Below are 18,380 nucleotides of genomic sequence, written 5' to 3' on the forward strand. Positions count from 1 at the left end.
ACAAAAAATTAAAAAAGGAAAATGTACCTTTTTCTATCGGCTACCAAGTTCTTTTTACATAATAAGAATAGATATACCCGTTAAAAAGTTATTTACGAAAAAAAGCCGAAAAAGTAGGATTTTTCGTTATTTTCGGAATTTCAAATGTCCACCATTTCTAAACTAGTTGACCGATTTTGCTCATCTTCGAACTTAACCCTGATAAAATAGAACGATTTGTGACGATTAAAACTGTTTTCATCATTCTAAATCTTCATGAATCGTCAATTGATGATTGAAGAAGATTAATATTGATTAAATTTTTAATCGTTTTAAATCGTCTTTAATCTTCATGCGGAACCAGAAATTGCAATATAATTTTACGATTAAAGACGATTCATGGCAATTTGAAATTTTTAATCGTCTTTATCGTTAATCGTAAAATACTATTGCAATTTCTGGTTCTGCAAGAGGATTAAAAACGATTTGAAATTTTAGTCGTCATTAATCGTTTTAATCGTAATAGTATATTGTACAACTAGTGCGGTCGTCAATTGCCCACGAGAGCAAAGTTGAGCGCACGAACGAAGTGAGTGCGCTCATTTGATCGTGTGGGTAATCGGCAACTTACCGCGCGAATTGAACATACATTTTTTTATTATTAATGCGATATGAGTACTATGTTAATGCTCGCTGTTTTGTTGACCAAGTAGCTTTTTGCTGATTCAACTGTTGCCGCGACATTTTTGTGGGTTATACGATAATCTGCATGTGGCAAGTAATTTTGATAATCGTATAACGCACACAAATATCGTGGAAACAGTTGAATGGGCAAACAGCTATTTGGCGAACAAAAGAGCATGCACTTCGATAGCACTTATATCGCATGAATGATAAAAAATAATAAATCGTCTTTTGACGATTGGAGACAATTAAATGTGAAAATCCATGACGATTATGACGATTAATGATCCCTGGCGGTTTTAAATCAACCTGGAAACACCCTGGAAGTGGAAACACGGTGGATCCAGGGTGGTTACACGGTATTTCCACGATGGTTACACGGTGTACCCACCATGATTCCACGGTGTATTCACCATGATTCCACGGTGTATTCACCGAGATTCCACGGTGTATCCACGGTGATTACAGTGTGTACGTTGAATCACGGTGGGTACACCGTGTAACCACCGTGGAATCAGGGTGATAAAATGAAAAAAACGCACCGTGATTCCAGGGTGTTTCCAGGGTGATTCAAAACCGCCAGGGATGATTAAATTTTTAATCGTCACAAATCGTTTTGTTTAATCAGGGTTAATCGTGATGATCGTTCATAGAATAAGTGTGCCAAGTTTTATTAAGATCCGTTAAAAATTGTGGCCGCTATCGTCGCAACATGGCGCGTTATATTACACATATATTAGAGTGGTCCAAAAAAAACAGTTTTTTTTTTTTTAAGGGCTATTATCTCAAAAGCTTCTCTAAAGTATAAAAAAAATTCCCTCTAAAGCGCAGCTTGATATCTCCATTCTTCAAGAAGCTCAATACATTAATATTTTCCCATTTAAATAACACGTAAAAAAAATTTTTTTACGATTTCATCCGGTAAAACTACGAAAAAAATTTTTCTCTGAATGTTCCATCAATTATTCTTGTAGGAAATTTAATTCTCTACAAAAAAGTATTAAATAAGTTTTTTCGTAATCCTAACGGGTAAAAAGTTATTGAGCTTTAAATATTCGTAATAAAAGAAAATTTAATTAGATATGAAGAAAATTAAATTCAGTATCCATCCGCAAGTACTAGCTTTAATTGAAAAATATAATGAATTTAGGAGAAAACGTAAAGAACAGAAACAATATCTGTTACAAATAGTTGCTGATCATAGGAAAAAACATCCAAATTGTAATAAGAAAAATTAATCATAATTATATAAACGATTGTTAAATTATTTATTTATTATAAACAGTTTAGAGTTTGATTAATTTCGAAATAAATACATGCAGTCACCAAAAAAGTTTTCAAAAAGTTGAAAATTATTTCAAATCTATAAAAATTAAATAAATTATCTAGTAATGGTGTCAATTCCATTAAAGAGTTGCGCGAACTATTTTCCTTCAAATTTACGTAGTAACGAGTACTTAAAGCTCAATAACTTTTTAACCGTTAAGATAATGAAAAAACTATTTCAAAACTTTTTTGTAGAGAATTAAATTTCCTACAAAAATGATTGATGGAAAATACAGAAAAAAAATTTTTTACTATTATAAATGGGAAAATATAAATGTATTGAGCTTCTTGAAGAATTGAGATATCAAGCTGCGCTTTGAAGGGAATTCTTTTTATACCTTAGAGAAGCTTTTGGAATGATAGCCAAAAAAATTTTTTTTTTTTGGACTACTCTAATATATATGTAAACTTTTGAACCAATGGTATTTTTGGAACCTACTCGATGAATTATGATAGATTATGGCAAAATTCTTTGAAAATTCCACCATGAGGACAAATGCAAAAGATAGATTTTTATGAAATCTACTAAAAAAAGTGACACCTACTTGCACTAACTGCAAGAAAGATCATCCTGCAAGCTTCACAAGATGTGAATTTCACCAATCATATCTGCTGTCTGTAAAACGACGAAAAAATCAAAACACAAGACCAAAGCAACTTCAGAATGGTGTACAGATGCCGCCCAACACACAGGACAACGTCCCGAATCTCGAACCTACATCATCGCCACACGGAAAAAAATTAATCGTAAATGCAACATGGTGCAGTCTTGGTAAATAAACATGATGAAATCATGTTGCATTCACATGATTTGTCATGTTTCGGCTACATGATAATCATGTTGTGGTAACATGAGAAAATCATGTGGCATTCACATGATAATCATGTTTCGGCTACATGATAATCATGTTGCGGTAAAATGAGAAAATCATGTTGCATTCACATGATCTGTCATGTTTCGGCTACATGATAATCATGTTGCTGCCACATATTGTCATGTAGCCGAAACATGACAAATCATGTTGCATTCACATGATTTTCTGATGTTACCGCAACATGATTATCAGGTAATTAATAATACTAAAAAACATGAAAATGTAGGAGAAATAACTACTCTTCTTACTGAACTAAAATCATTAGGTTCACCCTGTGTTATTAGTAGTATAATTAAACACGCAAGGATATTGGTTCAATCTCTAAAACAATGTAAAGATCGTGATGCCCAATGTGAGGCATTTGTTAAATTCTCAATTGCGTTAGGTTGCCATGGCTAATCCACGTCTTAATACTAGATTAGGACACTGGAATGCAAACGGTTTATACCATAAACGAACAGAACTAGAAAATTTTATCATAGAACATGACATAGACATAATGCTAGTCAATGAAACTAAACTAAACAAATTTAAACTAAATAGCATGCTGGGTTATCAACTAATAAGACATGACAGACTTGGCTCAACCGGGGGTGGTCTTGCAATCATAATTAAAAAATAAATCAAATTTAGTGAACTCGAAATACCTAAACTCAATGGCATAGAATCAATAGGCATCAAACTCAATAATAACGTAAACAATTATTCTACATATATACGGCCAACGATTAACAATAAACTTAATAAAATCGACGAGAAAGACCTAGAAGTATTCATGAATTCTGCACACTCAGTGATAGTACAGTAGGACCTCGTTATAAGACTAGCTCGGGGTTGTAGGGGAAAAAATTATTGGAATTGAGGTACCGCCACTATTGTGCTTAACAGCATTTGCGCCCAAACCTCGCTATAAGACTATCGCCGTTTTGCGTTTTATTTATGTATTCGGTTCAACTCTACTCTATTATACAGTGAATCTATTTAATATATAATCATAAATAAACAGAATTTTGTTGTACTTTTCTGTTAATTAATTATGTGATACCACGAAATTTTAAGTATTCTTTATGAAAATAAATTATTTAATCTACAATCTTTATGTATGTTCATTTTATCTCGATTTTAGTCGTACTGGTCGTTAGTCTTATAGCGAGGATTCGGCGCAAAACTTTTATTGAGTTGTTGGTGGGGAAAACGTTTCGAGTGAGTTTTAACAAATTGAGGGGAAGAGTCTTATAATGCGTAGTCTTATAACGAGGTCCTACTGTAGCAGGAGACCTAAACTCAAAACATACATCCTGGTACTGTAAAACCAATAACTTCAATGGTAACCTACTTTAAGAATACATAAACAAACACAATTACACAACTGAAGCTTCCAATACCTACCCCTTATACCAAGACAACGGCGGACAACCCAGCACCGTAGATATATATAGCACTTTTGAAAAATAGTCCTTATAATTGTACAATAGAAGCAATAAACACCCTAGATTCGGACCATCTCCCAATACTTATAGGCATACATTATAGACATGATTTAGATCAAGACAAAATATTTATTTTAATGTACAAAGACGCAGACTAGAAAAATTTAGGCACAATATTAATGAGAAACTCACCATTGACTCTAAAATGGAGTTCAAACATGTCAGTGTCACGATCGGAGAGAGTGAAGGCGACGGGCGAAGGATTATATTTAATTAATTATTTAGTAGAAAACTACCGGAAATATTTATTCTATTACTCAACCAAGGAGTCAAAAAGAACCGTCAAGTGGCTAGTGTGAGAATGTTAAATATTCGGTAATATTCCAGAATACTAAATAAGTCTATTTCGTGCCGAGCGGAAGTACGATAGACTATCCCGATTGTTGACCTGCGTGGCTTAGGATAGGTCCGGGATATTAGAGCGAATGGAAAGTAGGTAGGTGAATATGGGCCCTCGAGAAGTCCCTGTTCTTTACGTCTGTCTTTTTCTGTACCCGTTCACTTATGAATGTTAGAGTAAGAGGTACAAATAAGAAGAAGATATATTTTTAGAAAAGGAAACGAATTGCATATTCTTATATGTTGTTTTACATAGATGTATTACACTTTTAACAATATTTAATTAGACTTACCACTCAGGTTGAAGTGGTTTACAATTTTCGCTGATCACACTCTCTCACAGTTCACAAATTTAAATTTATGATCGCGAAATTGGACAGTTTATTTTTATTTTTAATTGCGCTGGGACACGACACTGTGGCTTCGTGAATTTAATTCAGCGGAATGAAATGCACTATTCGGACTCGAAGCTACTGGGGTACCGAGATGATGCACTCCTCTATCTATCGAATACGAATGCGAATTATTTTATTTTAATTCAGGATCTAGATCTAGGAGTCCAGATTCCTAGGCTGTGGACCGTCACGAGACCGATGATCCTGATTTGGGTAAGTTAAATCGACCGAGATTTTAACAAGTTTAAAATTTAAGTATTTGACCAAGGAGCCCGATTGCCTAGGCGGTGGACCGTCACGTGGACAACGATTAAAATTTCAGACTCTGATTTGCGATACTAATCGGACGTGGCCGTTTAGAACTAATCTTTAGGTTGATAGAATTTCGGACCGAGAACCGGCATAGATTACAACAGATTAGCGATCGACTGCCTCCGCTAGTTTTTTGGCAGTTTATATACTCTAGGTCGAATAGGGGAAGCGTATGGTTCCAATGGATTTCTTTCTGGTTTTAGCTGATCGATGTGATGGTCTAATGAAGCGTTACGTAAGGGTTCCGGATTCGGTGGTCATCTTTTGTGACAAACAAATGAGTAATCTACACTATAGGTGTATTGTTAGCTATAATTTTCGGGTTTAGGGAATTGAGATGCGTAAGTGTTCCGGGTTTGGATGTGAAAAACAAATGCGTAAGCATGTTGAGCAATCTGCGTTATAGGTCCAGTATTAGTAAAAGGGTGTCTAAATATATATCTAAATAGACAAAAATATGATGCGTGAATATTCCGGATTTGGAGGTCATCTTATGTGACAAAAACAACTGAGTAAGCCTATTGAGCAATAATTTCCGAGGTTTGGAGATAAAAATATGACTCGAAATATTGAATTTAAGTTATAAGTAACGTCAATCATTTAGCTCGTAAAATTTGTTTACCGCGGATTCATCAAAGGTACAGTGTACACGTGCACGCGTCCCAGGTAAAGTGGACGGTAATTTTATCATAATTTCAATCGTCTATCTGGTATTATGCTTACACACACACACACACACATTCTCTTGTAAATGTATTGTCACGAAAAGTACGCAGGTAGGTGTGGATGCAAGATAAGCATGCTTCTAAGCATCATCGTTAGACTGAGAAAAGATGACAGAGAGAGACAGATAGATACAACATTGTCCCATCTGTCGATCCCTGTCTGTTCACGGTCATCATGCATACACGTACATAGATACCAGAGAAAGGTCAAGTTTATTGGGTGTAGTCGAGTACTTCTTGTCAACAAAATAATGAAGTAAAAATAAAGAAAAATAAATAATGATATAAACTATTGGTTTGGTTGATTAAATCGCAATTTATGTATATATCGATTGTTACATCAGTATAGATGCCATGGCAGAATTTCTCAATATTAATAATAAATCATATTTTTTAAAAACTTTGAGGAATAGAGCAAACTTTAATTGTTAAATATTTGAGTTAAATTAACAACAATTAATTTAAAGTCAAACTTTTACTAATAACTTGACAAGTATTGATACGTTTTGAAAAATTTGGTGGCCCTGAAAAGGGCCGTTTGGTTTATTGAAAGATTAGAAAGTTTATTTAGAGCTGGTGTACTTTGTGACGGCTTTGGTTCCTTCACTGACGGCGTGCTTTGCCAATTCACCAGGCAACAAAAGACGCACTGCAGTTTGAATTTCCCGGGAGGTGATGGTGGAACGTTTGTTGTAATGCGCAAGTCTAGACGCCTCAGCTGCGATACGCTCAAAGATGTCGTTGACGAAACTGTTCATGATACTCATGGCTTTACTAGAGACACCAGTATCAGGATGAACTTGTTTCAAGACTTTGTAGATGTAGATGGCGTAACTTTCCTTACGCTTCTTCTTGCGTCCTTTTTTATCGGACTTAGTGATGTTTTTCTGGGCCTTGCCCGACTTTTTAACAGCTTTGCCACTTGTTTTAGGAGGCATGATGATCACTGATTCAACACTAGTTCAAGACTGGAGTCAAAATGTGAATTTGCCAACTTTACGTTTCTTTTTTAAGAGCTAACGCATTGGTATGATCGGACCAATGACATTGCGTACCATCGGGTGGAGGGGATACACGTAATCCTATTGGAGCGCAGGTACCGAAACAAAATAATAACAATATTAATGGCGTCGGAACCTGCGATCGAATCAAAAAAGAGTATTAATGCAGGGGATAATTCCTTCACTATGAGTGGCTCGCAGTAACCGACGTAAAGTTGGGAAATACAATGACTTTTGCTGCCAGAAGCACAATTCGTCTCTGACGCTTTTGAGTAAATTACGTGTTCCGTTCACTCTAACTTACAATCATGTCTGGTCGCGGTAAAGGTGGTAAAGTAAAGGGAAAGTCAAAGACTCGTTCAAGCCGTGCTGGACTTCAGTTCCCAGTTGGTCGTATCCATCGTATGTTACGTAAAGGTAACTACGCTGAACGCGTTGGAGCTGGGGCTCCGGTGTACTTAGCAGCTGTTATGGAATACCTCGCTGCTGAAGTACTCGAGTTGGCAGGTAACGCTGCTCGTGATAACAAGAAGACTCGTATCATTCCACGTCATCTCCAACTGGCTATCCGTAACGATGAAGAGTTAAATAAACTTCTTTCTGGAGTTACCATCGCTCAAGGTGGAGTTTTGCCCAACATCCAAGCTGTCTTATTGCCCAAGAAAACCGAAAAAAGCAGTTCTTAAATTACTTTCCCATCTCTACATAAACAAAACGGCCCTTCTCAGGGCCACCAAATTTTTCAAAACGTATTCAACTTTTTAGTTTTCAAATTCATTATAATAAGTTATCTAATGCAAAATACAATTAGCATAGTCCTATACATGATTTGATGTGACAAATTATATATACAGTAATTTAATTGTATGGTCAGAAAAATTAAAGGTTATTGAAAAAACCCTTAATTTTCAGGAGGCTATTATCTAAAAAAATGGTCGTAGAACAAAAAGAAAAACAAATTGAAGCTTTAAGTATCTAATTTTTAAACCCTGGGTTCATTTCTTTTATCTTTACTAGTTATACAAGGCCATATATTGCCAATTTCCATTCACGGCCGTGTCTGGAGTAATCATTTATGGCCATACATATATCCCAGTTAGGTCTGCCGTACATATATCAACAGATAGGTCGTTAAAGGATTTACACTTCAAAAAATTTGTATTTTATAAAATCAGAAAAATTTCATCTTAAACAATAATAAAAATTTTTAAAAACAAATCAATTTACCCATTAGCGATCAATTCGGCTTCAGGGAAAATCATAGTACACATCTCAAATAACTTCAACACACAAATCCACACTGATGCGGTACTTATATATATCGAAGAAGCCTTCGATCCCGTCTGTTACGAGAGGCTTCTTTATAAACTATACATCAGTTCAGCTTGCCCTCATATCTAAGCAAACTCATTTAAAACTATTTATTATCTAATAGACCTTTCTAAGTAATTACTAATGATGTCCCTTCGCAAAAATTAAGTATAGCCGTTTGAAGCTACATGGTTCTTTCCTGCAACCAGTACCATTCTTATATTGTATTAATAACCTATAATATAGAGGGGCAAACACTGCTCTTTTCGTTGCTTCATGCAAAAAATATCAAATTTATTCTAGAGAAACTAAATGAATTGCTCGTAAATTATGATAAATGGAAAATCAAAATCAATGCTGTCTAAACAGAGTATGATTATTAGTGATTTAGGTGAATGACGAAAATAATTTATTGCAATGAATCAAATTAAGAATATGAACGACTTAATGAATTTTCTTAGTATGAAATATTTGATGGCCCTGAAAAGGGCCGTTTGGTTTATTAATTTTTGATGTTGAAAAATAACTTAGGCACGTTCTCCTCGAATACGACGGGCCAATTGGATGTCTTTGGGCATGATGGTAACACGCTTGGCGTGGATGGCACAGAGGTTGGTGTCTTCAAAAAGACCAACGAGGTAGGCTTCGCTGGCTTCCTGGAGGGCCATTACAGCAGAGCTTTGGAATCTCAGGTCGGTCTTGAAGTCCTGAGCGATTTCACGCACCAAACGTTGGAATGGTAATTTACGGATGAGGAGCTCAGTGCTCTTCTGGTAACGACGGATCTCACGGAGAGCGACTGTTCCGGGACGGTAACGATGTGGCTTCTTGACTCCACCGGTGGCTGGCGCGCTCTTACGGGCGGCCTTGGTAGCCAGTTGTTTGCGTGGAGCCTTTCCACCAGTTGACTTACGAGCAGTTTGCTTAGTACGAGCCATGATAAGCTAGTTAATCTCCGAACAAACGTAGTATAACGTTCAGAAACTTAGAATAGAATGAGTTTTCGGAGCCGAAAATCGCCTTTTTGTCAACTCGCAGAGCCGGCGGCGCGTAATTCGTTTTTTTTCTTGGTGGAAGGGGTAATTTAGCATCACTTTGATTGGTTTATTTCCGAGAGAGGGAGAAAAATGCACTACTGCTCTGATTCGTCCAATTCTAGGGGTAGGAGTAAATCTAAGAATGTCTTTATAAAGAGGCTCAAAATCGGTTTTGGAGCATTCTCAGTCTAACTTCGTCAGTGTTTACTTAAAAGTTCTCAACTCGCAATCATGACTGGTCGTGGTAAGGGAGGAAAAGGATTAGGAAAAGGAGGAGCCAAGCGGCATCGTAAAGTTCTTCGTGATAACATCCAGGGTATCACTAAACCAGCTATCCGTCGTCTGGCTCGTCGTGGTGGAGTCAAACGTATTTCTGGACTCATCTACGAAGAAACTCGTGGTGTTCTTAAAGTCTTTCTTGAGAACGTCATCCGTGACGCAGTCACCTACACTGAGCACGCCAAGCGGAAGACAGTCACCGCCATGGACGTTGTCTACGCTCTAAAACGTCAAGGCCGTACTCTTTACGGTTTTGGAGGCTAATTTTATTACTCGACCCAGCAATTTATTAAACCAAACGGCCCTTTTCAGGGCCACCAAATTTTTCATACGTTAAAAATAATCAAGTTTTATTCTGAATGCTAAAATATCATTAATCTTTATTGATGAACAATACTTTGTAACAAACTTATGTAAACGAATTATATAGACAACAAATAAATTAAGGTGCCACCTCGTGTTTGACAAATTACCTCATAGCCACTAACAATTCATTATTTTAATAAATTATGATCCTAAAAAATTAATATTATCCTATAAACAGCTCCATAACCCATTTACGATTATCATCAGCAAATAAAATACAATTTTTATGAATAATATCCTTGCATTCCAATTTCATTATTGGAGCGTTTTCTACTTTTGTGGTTAGTTTTGCTCCGTAATTGCGTCGATCAATATTTCCGTCAACCTTTTCCAATGCTACCAACTCTCATACTGAATTTCAATTTATTTACACTAATAAATAAACAATTTGATGTTACATTTTTTATCCAATAGAAATAAAAATGATTTGTCATGACTAATAAACCAATGTCAGTAATAATGATAATATATTATACGTTGCTATGAGTTAATATTCCAAATGTGCAATAGTTCATCTAAAATTATCTCATGTAGGCATGGCAACTAGAGAAAAAAAAAACTTATGTTTTCCAATAATAATTTTAACAATTAATTTAATTAGAGTCTGATCCCAGCATTGATAATAAGATCTTACAGCTTAAAATCATCTTACCCATGCAAAAAAATATGGGTATGGCTATCAGGTGATGTGTTCGAGCCCTCTTCCGCCCTGGCGCATCGGTGCGCCTTCCCAGATACCCGGGAAATTTAAATGCATAATTAATATTGATATTAAAAAAAAATAAATATCCAACAGAAAAAATATATATATATATTCTTAAGTGTACTTAATGTAGTGAAATTTAAATCAAAAAATCTTGATCTTCATGTCATACATAATAATAATATTAATGTAAGTAATAAATAATAAATTGATATCATTAATCGATAAAATATTTAAATGATATTCAATTTTCATATATTTTATCTGTCTGTATGACTGCATTTAATATGAGTACACATGTTTCATATGTGTGTGTGCACATCATGTATATACACTCGTTGTCATTAATGCCTGGTCCCCCAGACTATAGAATCTTAATTATGCAGGGGGCCAGGCATTAATGACAACGAGTGTACATGCACGCACACACATTAATGATTAATATCGTCATTACATTTAAATTTAATTATCGCAATAATTCTAAGAATGCGTGTATAAATCTTTCGCAAGAATTGGCATTTTTTTACTTCAACTGGTAATAACCTCAACTACAGCTGCTTTTGTAGCAAATATACAATTTTCTCCCAGTATTTAAAAAAGATCTCAACAGATAATCTCTTTCATAACTTTTACTTCTAAATATCTTTTAAATTAGTATGCTACGTTGTTAAAGTATTAGTTTCATTTGGCTAAAATTTAGTTGTCTTTTTGCTAAAATAAAATAGGGTTGTGCGGGGCAAAACGGGGTACTTAACGAAATACTAAGTTTTCGAGGACTCGAAACACTGAATCTTTTTTTTTTTTCAATTACATTCAAACTGAATTTAAAAAATTTTCAGTTACCGTTAAAATACAAATTTTTCATTTTTTCCGGCAAAATGAGGTACTCCTTAAAAAAGGTAAAAAAAAAATTCTGGATTTTCAATGAATTTGATTAAGTTTAATTTTCTTGTTAGTAATTTACATGAAGAAAAATTATATTTTACAGGATTATTGGATACAAAGGAAGAAAAACAAATTTTTAATACTTTTTTCATCATATTTTTCATCATAAAAAAACAGTCATTAATATTTTTCCACTAACAATCGATTTTTGAAAAAGTTTAACAAAAAAAATTCAAAATAATGCTCAATTATATATACAAAGTGATTTTGAAATGTTAAACAAACATTTAAAAATGAATTTTTTTTTTAATAAAATTTTGAGGGTATCCCGTTTTGCCCCCCCCCCCCCCCCCTCCTCTCCTAAATTAATTACTTGAAAATAAAAATAAACGGATTATTAGTTTTGAAATTCCCGCCAATATATTTGAACAAATAGTATTACTTATTTTACTGCGCATGCTTAAACAGTTAAATGATATTTGTGCCAATGAAATATCATCATTTGAGGTTTATCTGGACCAATGAAAAAACGCCAAATAAGTGATTTTATTCTCTCTCCACATCACTACAAAAAATACACACAACACACGCACACATGTCTGTGTAATATATATTTTTTAATACCTTATTACATACATAACAGTGGTAACTATCATGAATACAATCTGTAAAACAGTCTATCTGCCTTTTTCGTTGTCGTATTATCGTATTTGTCGCTTTTAGTAGACGTTATTATATTAGACAGTTCCTTTATTTTTTTTAAATAAAGAAATATAAAAGTAAGTCGCAATATCATTTTTACTATTTAGCTATTTTTCCTTGTAATTAAACTAATTAAAATTTTTTTTTATTCTAGATAATATACGTCAAAAAATCTTATCATATATCTGCTTCATGAACGATAAATAAATCGACTTCAGTTACATCGCTGACTTATTTATATATACATTTACATCAGTCATCAATTTAAAGTAAATAAAAAACTTTATCCGATTGATTTATAAATTTGAGCTGACGTGGAAAATTATAAAAGCTTATTGTTGGTGTCGGTATATTCCGAGTTTTTTTTTTTTTTTCTTGAATTATTTTTTTTTTCTACACAATGGATAAAATTAATAATGATGAGGATACAGTAATTAGATTACTTATCAAAGCACCAGACCAACAAATACATGACCAAATTATCAACTGTCAACTTTATTGGAATGTTGGACAACTCAAGGAACATCTTCATGAAGTTTATCCAAGTAAACCTGTAAGTTTATAATAATAATTTCTAAATTTACATTATTTATTAATATTTTTTTTTTTGTACGAGTGTGAATGTAGACATGAGACAAATTTAAAATTATAAATAAATACAGTAAATAATTTAAAAAATAATATTTATAAAAAATGCACTTGATAATTTCAAAATTTTTTAAATGCGCATTTTTTTTAAATTTTATTTTATTAATTATTTACTCTATTTATTAACAATTTTAAATTTGTCTGGTGTCGGCTACAGTCACACTCATTTTTTAGTAGTTATAATTAAATTTTAAAACTGGTGTTTTTTTTATTGTTTGCAGTTATCATTGTTATCATATTGAAATAAATATGACATCATAATAACAGATAGTCATATCTCTCTTACAATGTGTTTATTTGAAAAGAAATTAAATTATTAATTGTTTAAAATTCTATTCAATAGCTCGGACATAAACAAGTATGACAATAAAGTTAGCAGACATTTAGAAATTTTTTGAGCTTTTTTTAACAAAAATATAAACACTAAGAAAATATTTTGAAAAATTGTATAGTTTATGAAATTTTCGACATGTGCATTATTTAGAAATATTTTTTTTTCATTATTTATCTGTTTAAAAAATTTTTTTAATTTCCAATGCCCGCTAACTTTAATTTCATAAACAAGATTATGAAACTTTTTTTTCTAATTATAAATCCCATAGCATATGTATTTTTATCATTGATATTTTTAAAAATGCCTTTTTTATTTTGAAAAATAATTATAACTAAACTTCAATTAATCTGATCTTTTTCAAATAATTTTATTTAAATAAATTATTAACTTGTGTGATGCTGAAGTTTGCCGACGTCTAATAATTTTTTGATTTTTTTTCAAAACAATTAATTATAAAAAAAAATATTGAAAAAAATTGCACCAATAGTTTTTTTAATTTTCTACACGTGAATATTTTTAGTTTTATTTTTTTTTTAATTGACTTTTTGAAAAAAAAATTCGAAAATGTTAATTGTCTGTTAACTTCAATGATCCTGACGTTAGCAATTAAAAATTTTCGGATTTGTTTTCCATCAATTTAATTAAAAAAAAAACACTAAAAATATCGACGTGTAGAAAATTAAAAAAACTATAAGTGCAATTTTCTAAAATATTTTTTTTGATAAATTTATCAAATTATTTATTGAGAATTTTTTTTCTTTTTATAAACAAACATTCATATTGTTATTGATTTATTATAATATGTATATTTATATATTTTTTTATAATATTATTTTAAGGTTATTTTTATTCTTTAATTATTTATTTTTTTTTTTTTATAGAAAAAAGAAGATCAAAAAATAATATATTCTGGTCAAATGTTGGTTGATTCAATGATATTGAAAGATGTATTCAATCAAAATTATAATTTAGAAGAAGAATTATTTATTGTACACTTGGTTTGTCCATCAAAATCATCGGGTGCGTCAACTTCAGGTTTACAAATGTCTTCAAGTAAACCAATAAGTGATAAACGAAATTCAAATGACAATGTCAATAATTCACAATCTTTATCGTCATCAACATCTACAACGTCATCAATAACGTCGCCGTTAACGTCGTCATCAATACATACTAATCCACCAGGAATACAAATGTCTCCAATCCAGCAATATTACACTCAATTAAATACTCAACAATTAGCATGGATGCAACAGGCTTACGCTCAATATTTGAATCAATATATGCAGTTGTAAGTATAATTTATTCTTTTTTAATTTATTTTTTAATCTTTTTGTACAGTCGACTACCCGTCATAAGCCTCTTCTCCTCAATCGGGAGTTATTGAGTCCAAACAACTTCCCCATTTAACCACTCCAAGGAGTTTCGTACCAGAGCCTCCGTTAAAATTGTCAAAATTATAAACTACCAATAGGAAAAAATAGACAAATTAATGATAAAAATTTACTATCTATGTTTCGCGGATTATAATTTAATCATTATTAAGTAAAATATAATTTATTATTCATAATGATAATCATGAATTACACTCAAAGCTTCTGTTACAATTGAAAAGTTTTATTGAGCATTATGTTTATCAATAAAATTATTATTTTTATTATTACTGTAATCAATACCGTTATTATTATAATTATTATTTGTGTAAAAAGATGTGTATTTATTTTAGCGCTATAAGCACCAGAAAAATCGGGATAGTCGCGTATGTAACAAAACATAAGTATGACGTTTAAAATCATATAAAATAAAACAGGCTTATAACAGATAGTCGAGAACAAAACTAAACGCACGGTAGTGGGAAGATTGGAATTTCCAGAAAAATTTCCCGTATGCCCCCTAGACCAGGCTTATGACGGGTAGTCGACTGTAAAAAAGTATTACTTAAAATGAAAAATTTTTATAATATTAATTGAATATTTAAAATTTTTTTTAGAATGGCTTCACAAGGGATTCAATTGCAATCAGTGCCTTATGCTCAGCCATCAAATTTGAATACATCAAATATATTAAATACAAGAGATAATATTAATCCTTCTTCAACTTCTGCAAGTACTTCGAGTACAGTAAACCCTGGTACTCCTTCTACATCCAATAGTAATGTTGGAGTAGGTAGTCAAAATCAAACACGTACACAGCAAGATAATAATGAAGTTAATGGACGAAACAATAATAATAATAATAATAATAATAATAATAATAACAACAATATAAATAATAATAATGCTGGTGAAGACAATGAAGCAGCATTAAATCGCGATTGGTTAGATGTATTTGATGTATTCGCACGTGTCGTGGTACTGTCTAGTATAGTTTATTTTTATTCATCACCATCGAGATTTCTTATTGTTACATTCCTTGGATTCGTTATTTATCTGTAAGTAATTTTTTATTTATTTAATAATTAATTTTTATATACACTGTAAAAAATTAGCGGAGTGAACGCGAAGTAGGTTCAGAGTGAATGCGGAGCAGATGACTGTTTATTTATTTAATCCCCTCGTAGTGAAATTTACCCGGGGAGTTTATTTCAATATTAAAACTCCGAATTAGAGTGAATGCGGATTGAAGTAAAATCTAGACCATTCCGAAATCGCTCCGCTGAAAAGACAAACTCCCTATTGACTCCGTATGCGGAGTGATTTTTTTTTCAAACTCCAAAACTCCAAGTGACGAAGTGAATTCGGATTTAAATAAAATCCTAATTCACTCCCGATTTTTTACAGTGTATATAATTGATCTCAAAAAATTAAATTACATAATTAATTGCAAAATCAATTTATTTTGAATATTAAAAAAAAAATTAAACAATAAAAGTAAATTACAGTAGTGGATTAATGTTAGAAAATGATAAAACTTTATATTTCATAATGACATTTTGTGCGGAAATGCAGTTTTTAAATTATTTGAATGTCATTAAAATAAAAAAATTTGTATATTTTTTAATTTTAGGATACAAGGAGGTTTTTTCCGTGGACAACAAGTGTATCTTACAGACAATAATGGCCGTGCAGAAAATAATAATAATGTTAATATCAATAATAATAATAATGTTAATGATAATGGAGGTGTTCAAGAAAATAATGTCAATAATCAAGGAAATGAACCTGTAGCTGGACTATTAGATCAACAACCACAATTACGCCAGAGATTAAATGTACAACAATCAAGCAACACTGCAAATACTAATAATAGTACAAACACAAATGAAACAAATAATAACCAGGAAACAAGAACTATCAACCAAAATGATGATAATGAAAGACCTGGTGCTTTAGCGTTCACATGGACATTCTTTAGTTCATTTTTTGCTTCATTAATACCAGAACAGCCACATGTTCTATAAATCAGTTAAATATTTATTTAAATTATAAGTAATGTCATTTGAAATTGATTGTTATTTATTCGTGTTTCTATTATTGATATATTTAAATATATGTGCTATTGCAATTTTTTGAATTTTTGGCACCAAATAATTCAAGACCCAAAGAGAAAATATATATATGTATATATATATACTTTTACGTAAATTTAATTTAAATCTTTGTTCTCAAATTGCCAGTTTTATTAGTGATAAATTAATATTACATAATTATAAAAAAATAAAGTAAAAATATATTTAAAAAGTAAATAAATGATTAATACATTTCAGTGAATTATTATTATAAATAATATAGTAATTGATAATTCCTAAATTAATAATTAAATATATATTAATGTATTATATTATAAATTATATTATGATAAAGCTGTATATATTTTTTATGTTCAAGAATAAATAAATAAATAAAATATATAGAAATCTAACTCAAGGATATTTTTTTTTCATTAATTTATATTTGGTCAATGATAAATATGAATGATAAACTTTTTAAATAATTATATTTTTAATGTGTTTAAATTTTATCTTTTTTTTGTCGAACTTAGTTCTAAAAATAACACATTGTTATGTTGCTAAATTTTTTATTGCGTAATGTTACAAAATAAACATTCGTTATTTCAATAGTTATATATATATATATATATATATATATTTTTTTTAATGTAATTTATTTGTGTTAAATTAAAAATTATTTTTCTTTATCGATAAAAAAATCAGCGCTAGATATTTTATACAAAAAATCAATAAAAATTATAAAAATAATCTTTTTTTGTTTACTCCAATGAATCGAACTTTGAAAATTTTTTATTAGAGAATTTCAATAAGCTAATAAAAATTTTATCGATATTTTTAAAAGTAATATAAATACTGAAGTTTAAAAATAAAACTTCAAATTATTCGTATTCGTTAAATTACGTAACATTTATCGAACGTTTTTTTAAAATACTTTACATATTTTTTTAATTTAAAAATTTAATTTATCATTTTCATTACACGTTTTTTTTTTTTCTTGTTATTATTAATTTAAACTACAATCTGCTAATTAAAATTAAGTAATTTTTATGATACATATATTACAGGTGTTAGAGGTAAACTCTATGGCTTGCGAGGTATTTATTTAGCTGAATCGGTTTTTAAGATCTGATGGTTTATATCTTTTCAATCTTCTGCTAATTTGTTCGACGTTCAGTAAATTTGTTGCTAGAGCGTTGGGGTGATACATGAATCTAGTCTCATATTTGATGCTGAATTGTTTTATTTCAGATTTTACGGTTGAAATTCCGAGATCTCTGTGTATTGTCTTGTTTGACACAAACCATGGCGCGTTAAGTTCCCCATAGCTGTATGCCGTAAGTCCAGATCGGCTTTATGATTATCTTGTATATTTTTACTTTGTTGTGAAGTGAAAGTTGGGATTTTTTGTTTTATTACACGTGTATGACATATTTTTCTTTTTTGGTTCTCATATCACTCAAAAAATTAAAGTACATTTATGCATTGAAGATTTATTTCAAGGAAAAAGAACTTTCATACTTTTTCCCACACATTCAAAA

At 31.3% G+C, this 18,380-nt stretch overlaps 5 protein-coding genes across 5 annotated transcripts; 3 read left to right on the forward strand and 2 right to left on the reverse strand.

Moving 5' to 3' along the window:
* Window positions 1-6,431: 6,431 nt before the first annotated feature.
* Window positions 6,432-7,093, reverse strand: LOC130665616 (histone H2B). Its single transcript, XM_057466076.1, has one exon. It carries the CDS (start codon window positions 7,061-7,063, stop codon window positions 6,689-6,691), a length of 375 nt encoding a protein of 124 aa, XP_057322059.1. The 5' UTR covers window positions 7,064-7,093; the 3' UTR covers window positions 6,432-6,688.
* Window positions 7,094-7,391: 298 nt separating this feature from the next.
* Window positions 7,392-7,820, forward strand: LOC130665613 (histone H2A). Its single transcript, XM_057466072.1, has one exon. The coding sequence runs from the start codon at window positions 7,435-7,437 to the stop codon at window positions 7,810-7,812; it is 378 nt and encodes a 125-aa protein (XP_057322055.1). The 5' UTR covers window positions 7,392-7,434; the 3' UTR covers window positions 7,813-7,820.
* A 1,116-nt stretch (window positions 7,821-8,936) lies between these two features.
* Window positions 8,937-9,624, reverse strand: LOC130665608 (histone H3). The gene has a single exon (XM_057466067.1). It carries the CDS (start codon window positions 9,373-9,375, stop codon window positions 8,965-8,967), a length of 411 nt encoding a protein of 136 aa, XP_057322050.1. The 5' UTR covers window positions 9,376-9,624; the 3' UTR covers window positions 8,937-8,964.
* On the forward strand, window positions 9,623-10,920 carry LOC130665619 (histone H4). The gene has a single exon (XM_057466079.1). It carries the CDS (start codon window positions 9,706-9,708, stop codon window positions 10,015-10,017), a length of 312 nt encoding a protein of 103 aa, XP_057322062.1. The 5' UTR covers window positions 9,623-9,705; the 3' UTR covers window positions 10,018-10,920.
* A 1,369-nt stretch (window positions 10,921-12,289) lies between these two features.
* On the forward strand, window positions 12,290-17,025 carry LOC130665597 (homocysteine-responsive endoplasmic reticulum-resident ubiquitin-like domain member 2 protein). Its single transcript, XM_057466053.1, has 5 exons — window positions 12,290-12,486; window positions 12,564-12,962; window positions 14,273-14,682; window positions 15,382-15,822; window positions 16,398-17,025. Exons 2-5 carry the CDS (start codon window positions 12,810-12,812, stop codon window positions 16,789-16,791), a joined length of 1,398 nt encoding a protein of 465 aa, XP_057322036.1. The 5' UTR covers window positions 12,290-12,486; window positions 12,564-12,809; the 3' UTR covers window positions 16,792-17,025.
* Window positions 17,026-18,380: the final 1,355 nt, after the last annotated feature.

The sequence above is a fragment of the Microplitis mediator genome, chromosome 3 (genome assembly GCF_029852145.1).
Source record: "Microplitis mediator isolate UGA2020A chromosome 3, iyMicMedi2.1, whole genome shotgun sequence".
Classification (NCBI taxonomy): Eukaryota; Metazoa; Arthropoda; class Insecta; order Hymenoptera; family Braconidae; genus Microplitis; species Microplitis mediator.

Coding starts and splice junctions, on each gene's coding strand:
- LOC130665608 (XM_057466067.1), bottom strand. CDS start 9,375: ATGGCTCGTACTAAGCAAACTGCTCGTAAGTCAACTGGTGGAAAGGCT.
- LOC130665619 (XM_057466079.1), top strand. CDS start 9,706: ATGACTGGTCGTGGTAAGGGAGGAAAAGGATTAGGAAAAGGAGGAGCC.
- LOC130665613 (XM_057466072.1), top strand. CDS start 7,435: ATGTCTGGTCGCGGTAAAGGTGGTAAAGTAAAGGGAAAGTCAAAGACT.
- LOC130665597 (XM_057466053.1), top strand. CDS start 12,810: ATGGATAAAATTAATAATGATGAGGATACAGTAATTAGATTACTTATC. Junction 12,963..14,272: donor AAGTTTATCCAAGTAAACCT/GTAAGTTTATAA, acceptor TTTTTTTTATAG/AAAAAAGAAGATCAAAAAAT. Junction 14,683..15,381: donor TTGAATCAATATATGCAGTT/GTAAGTATAATT, acceptor AATTTTTTTTAG/AATGGCTTCACAAGGGATTC.
- LOC130665616 (XM_057466076.1), bottom strand. CDS start 7,063: ATGCCTCCTAAAACAAGTGGCAAAGCTGTTAAAAAGTCGGGCAAGGCC.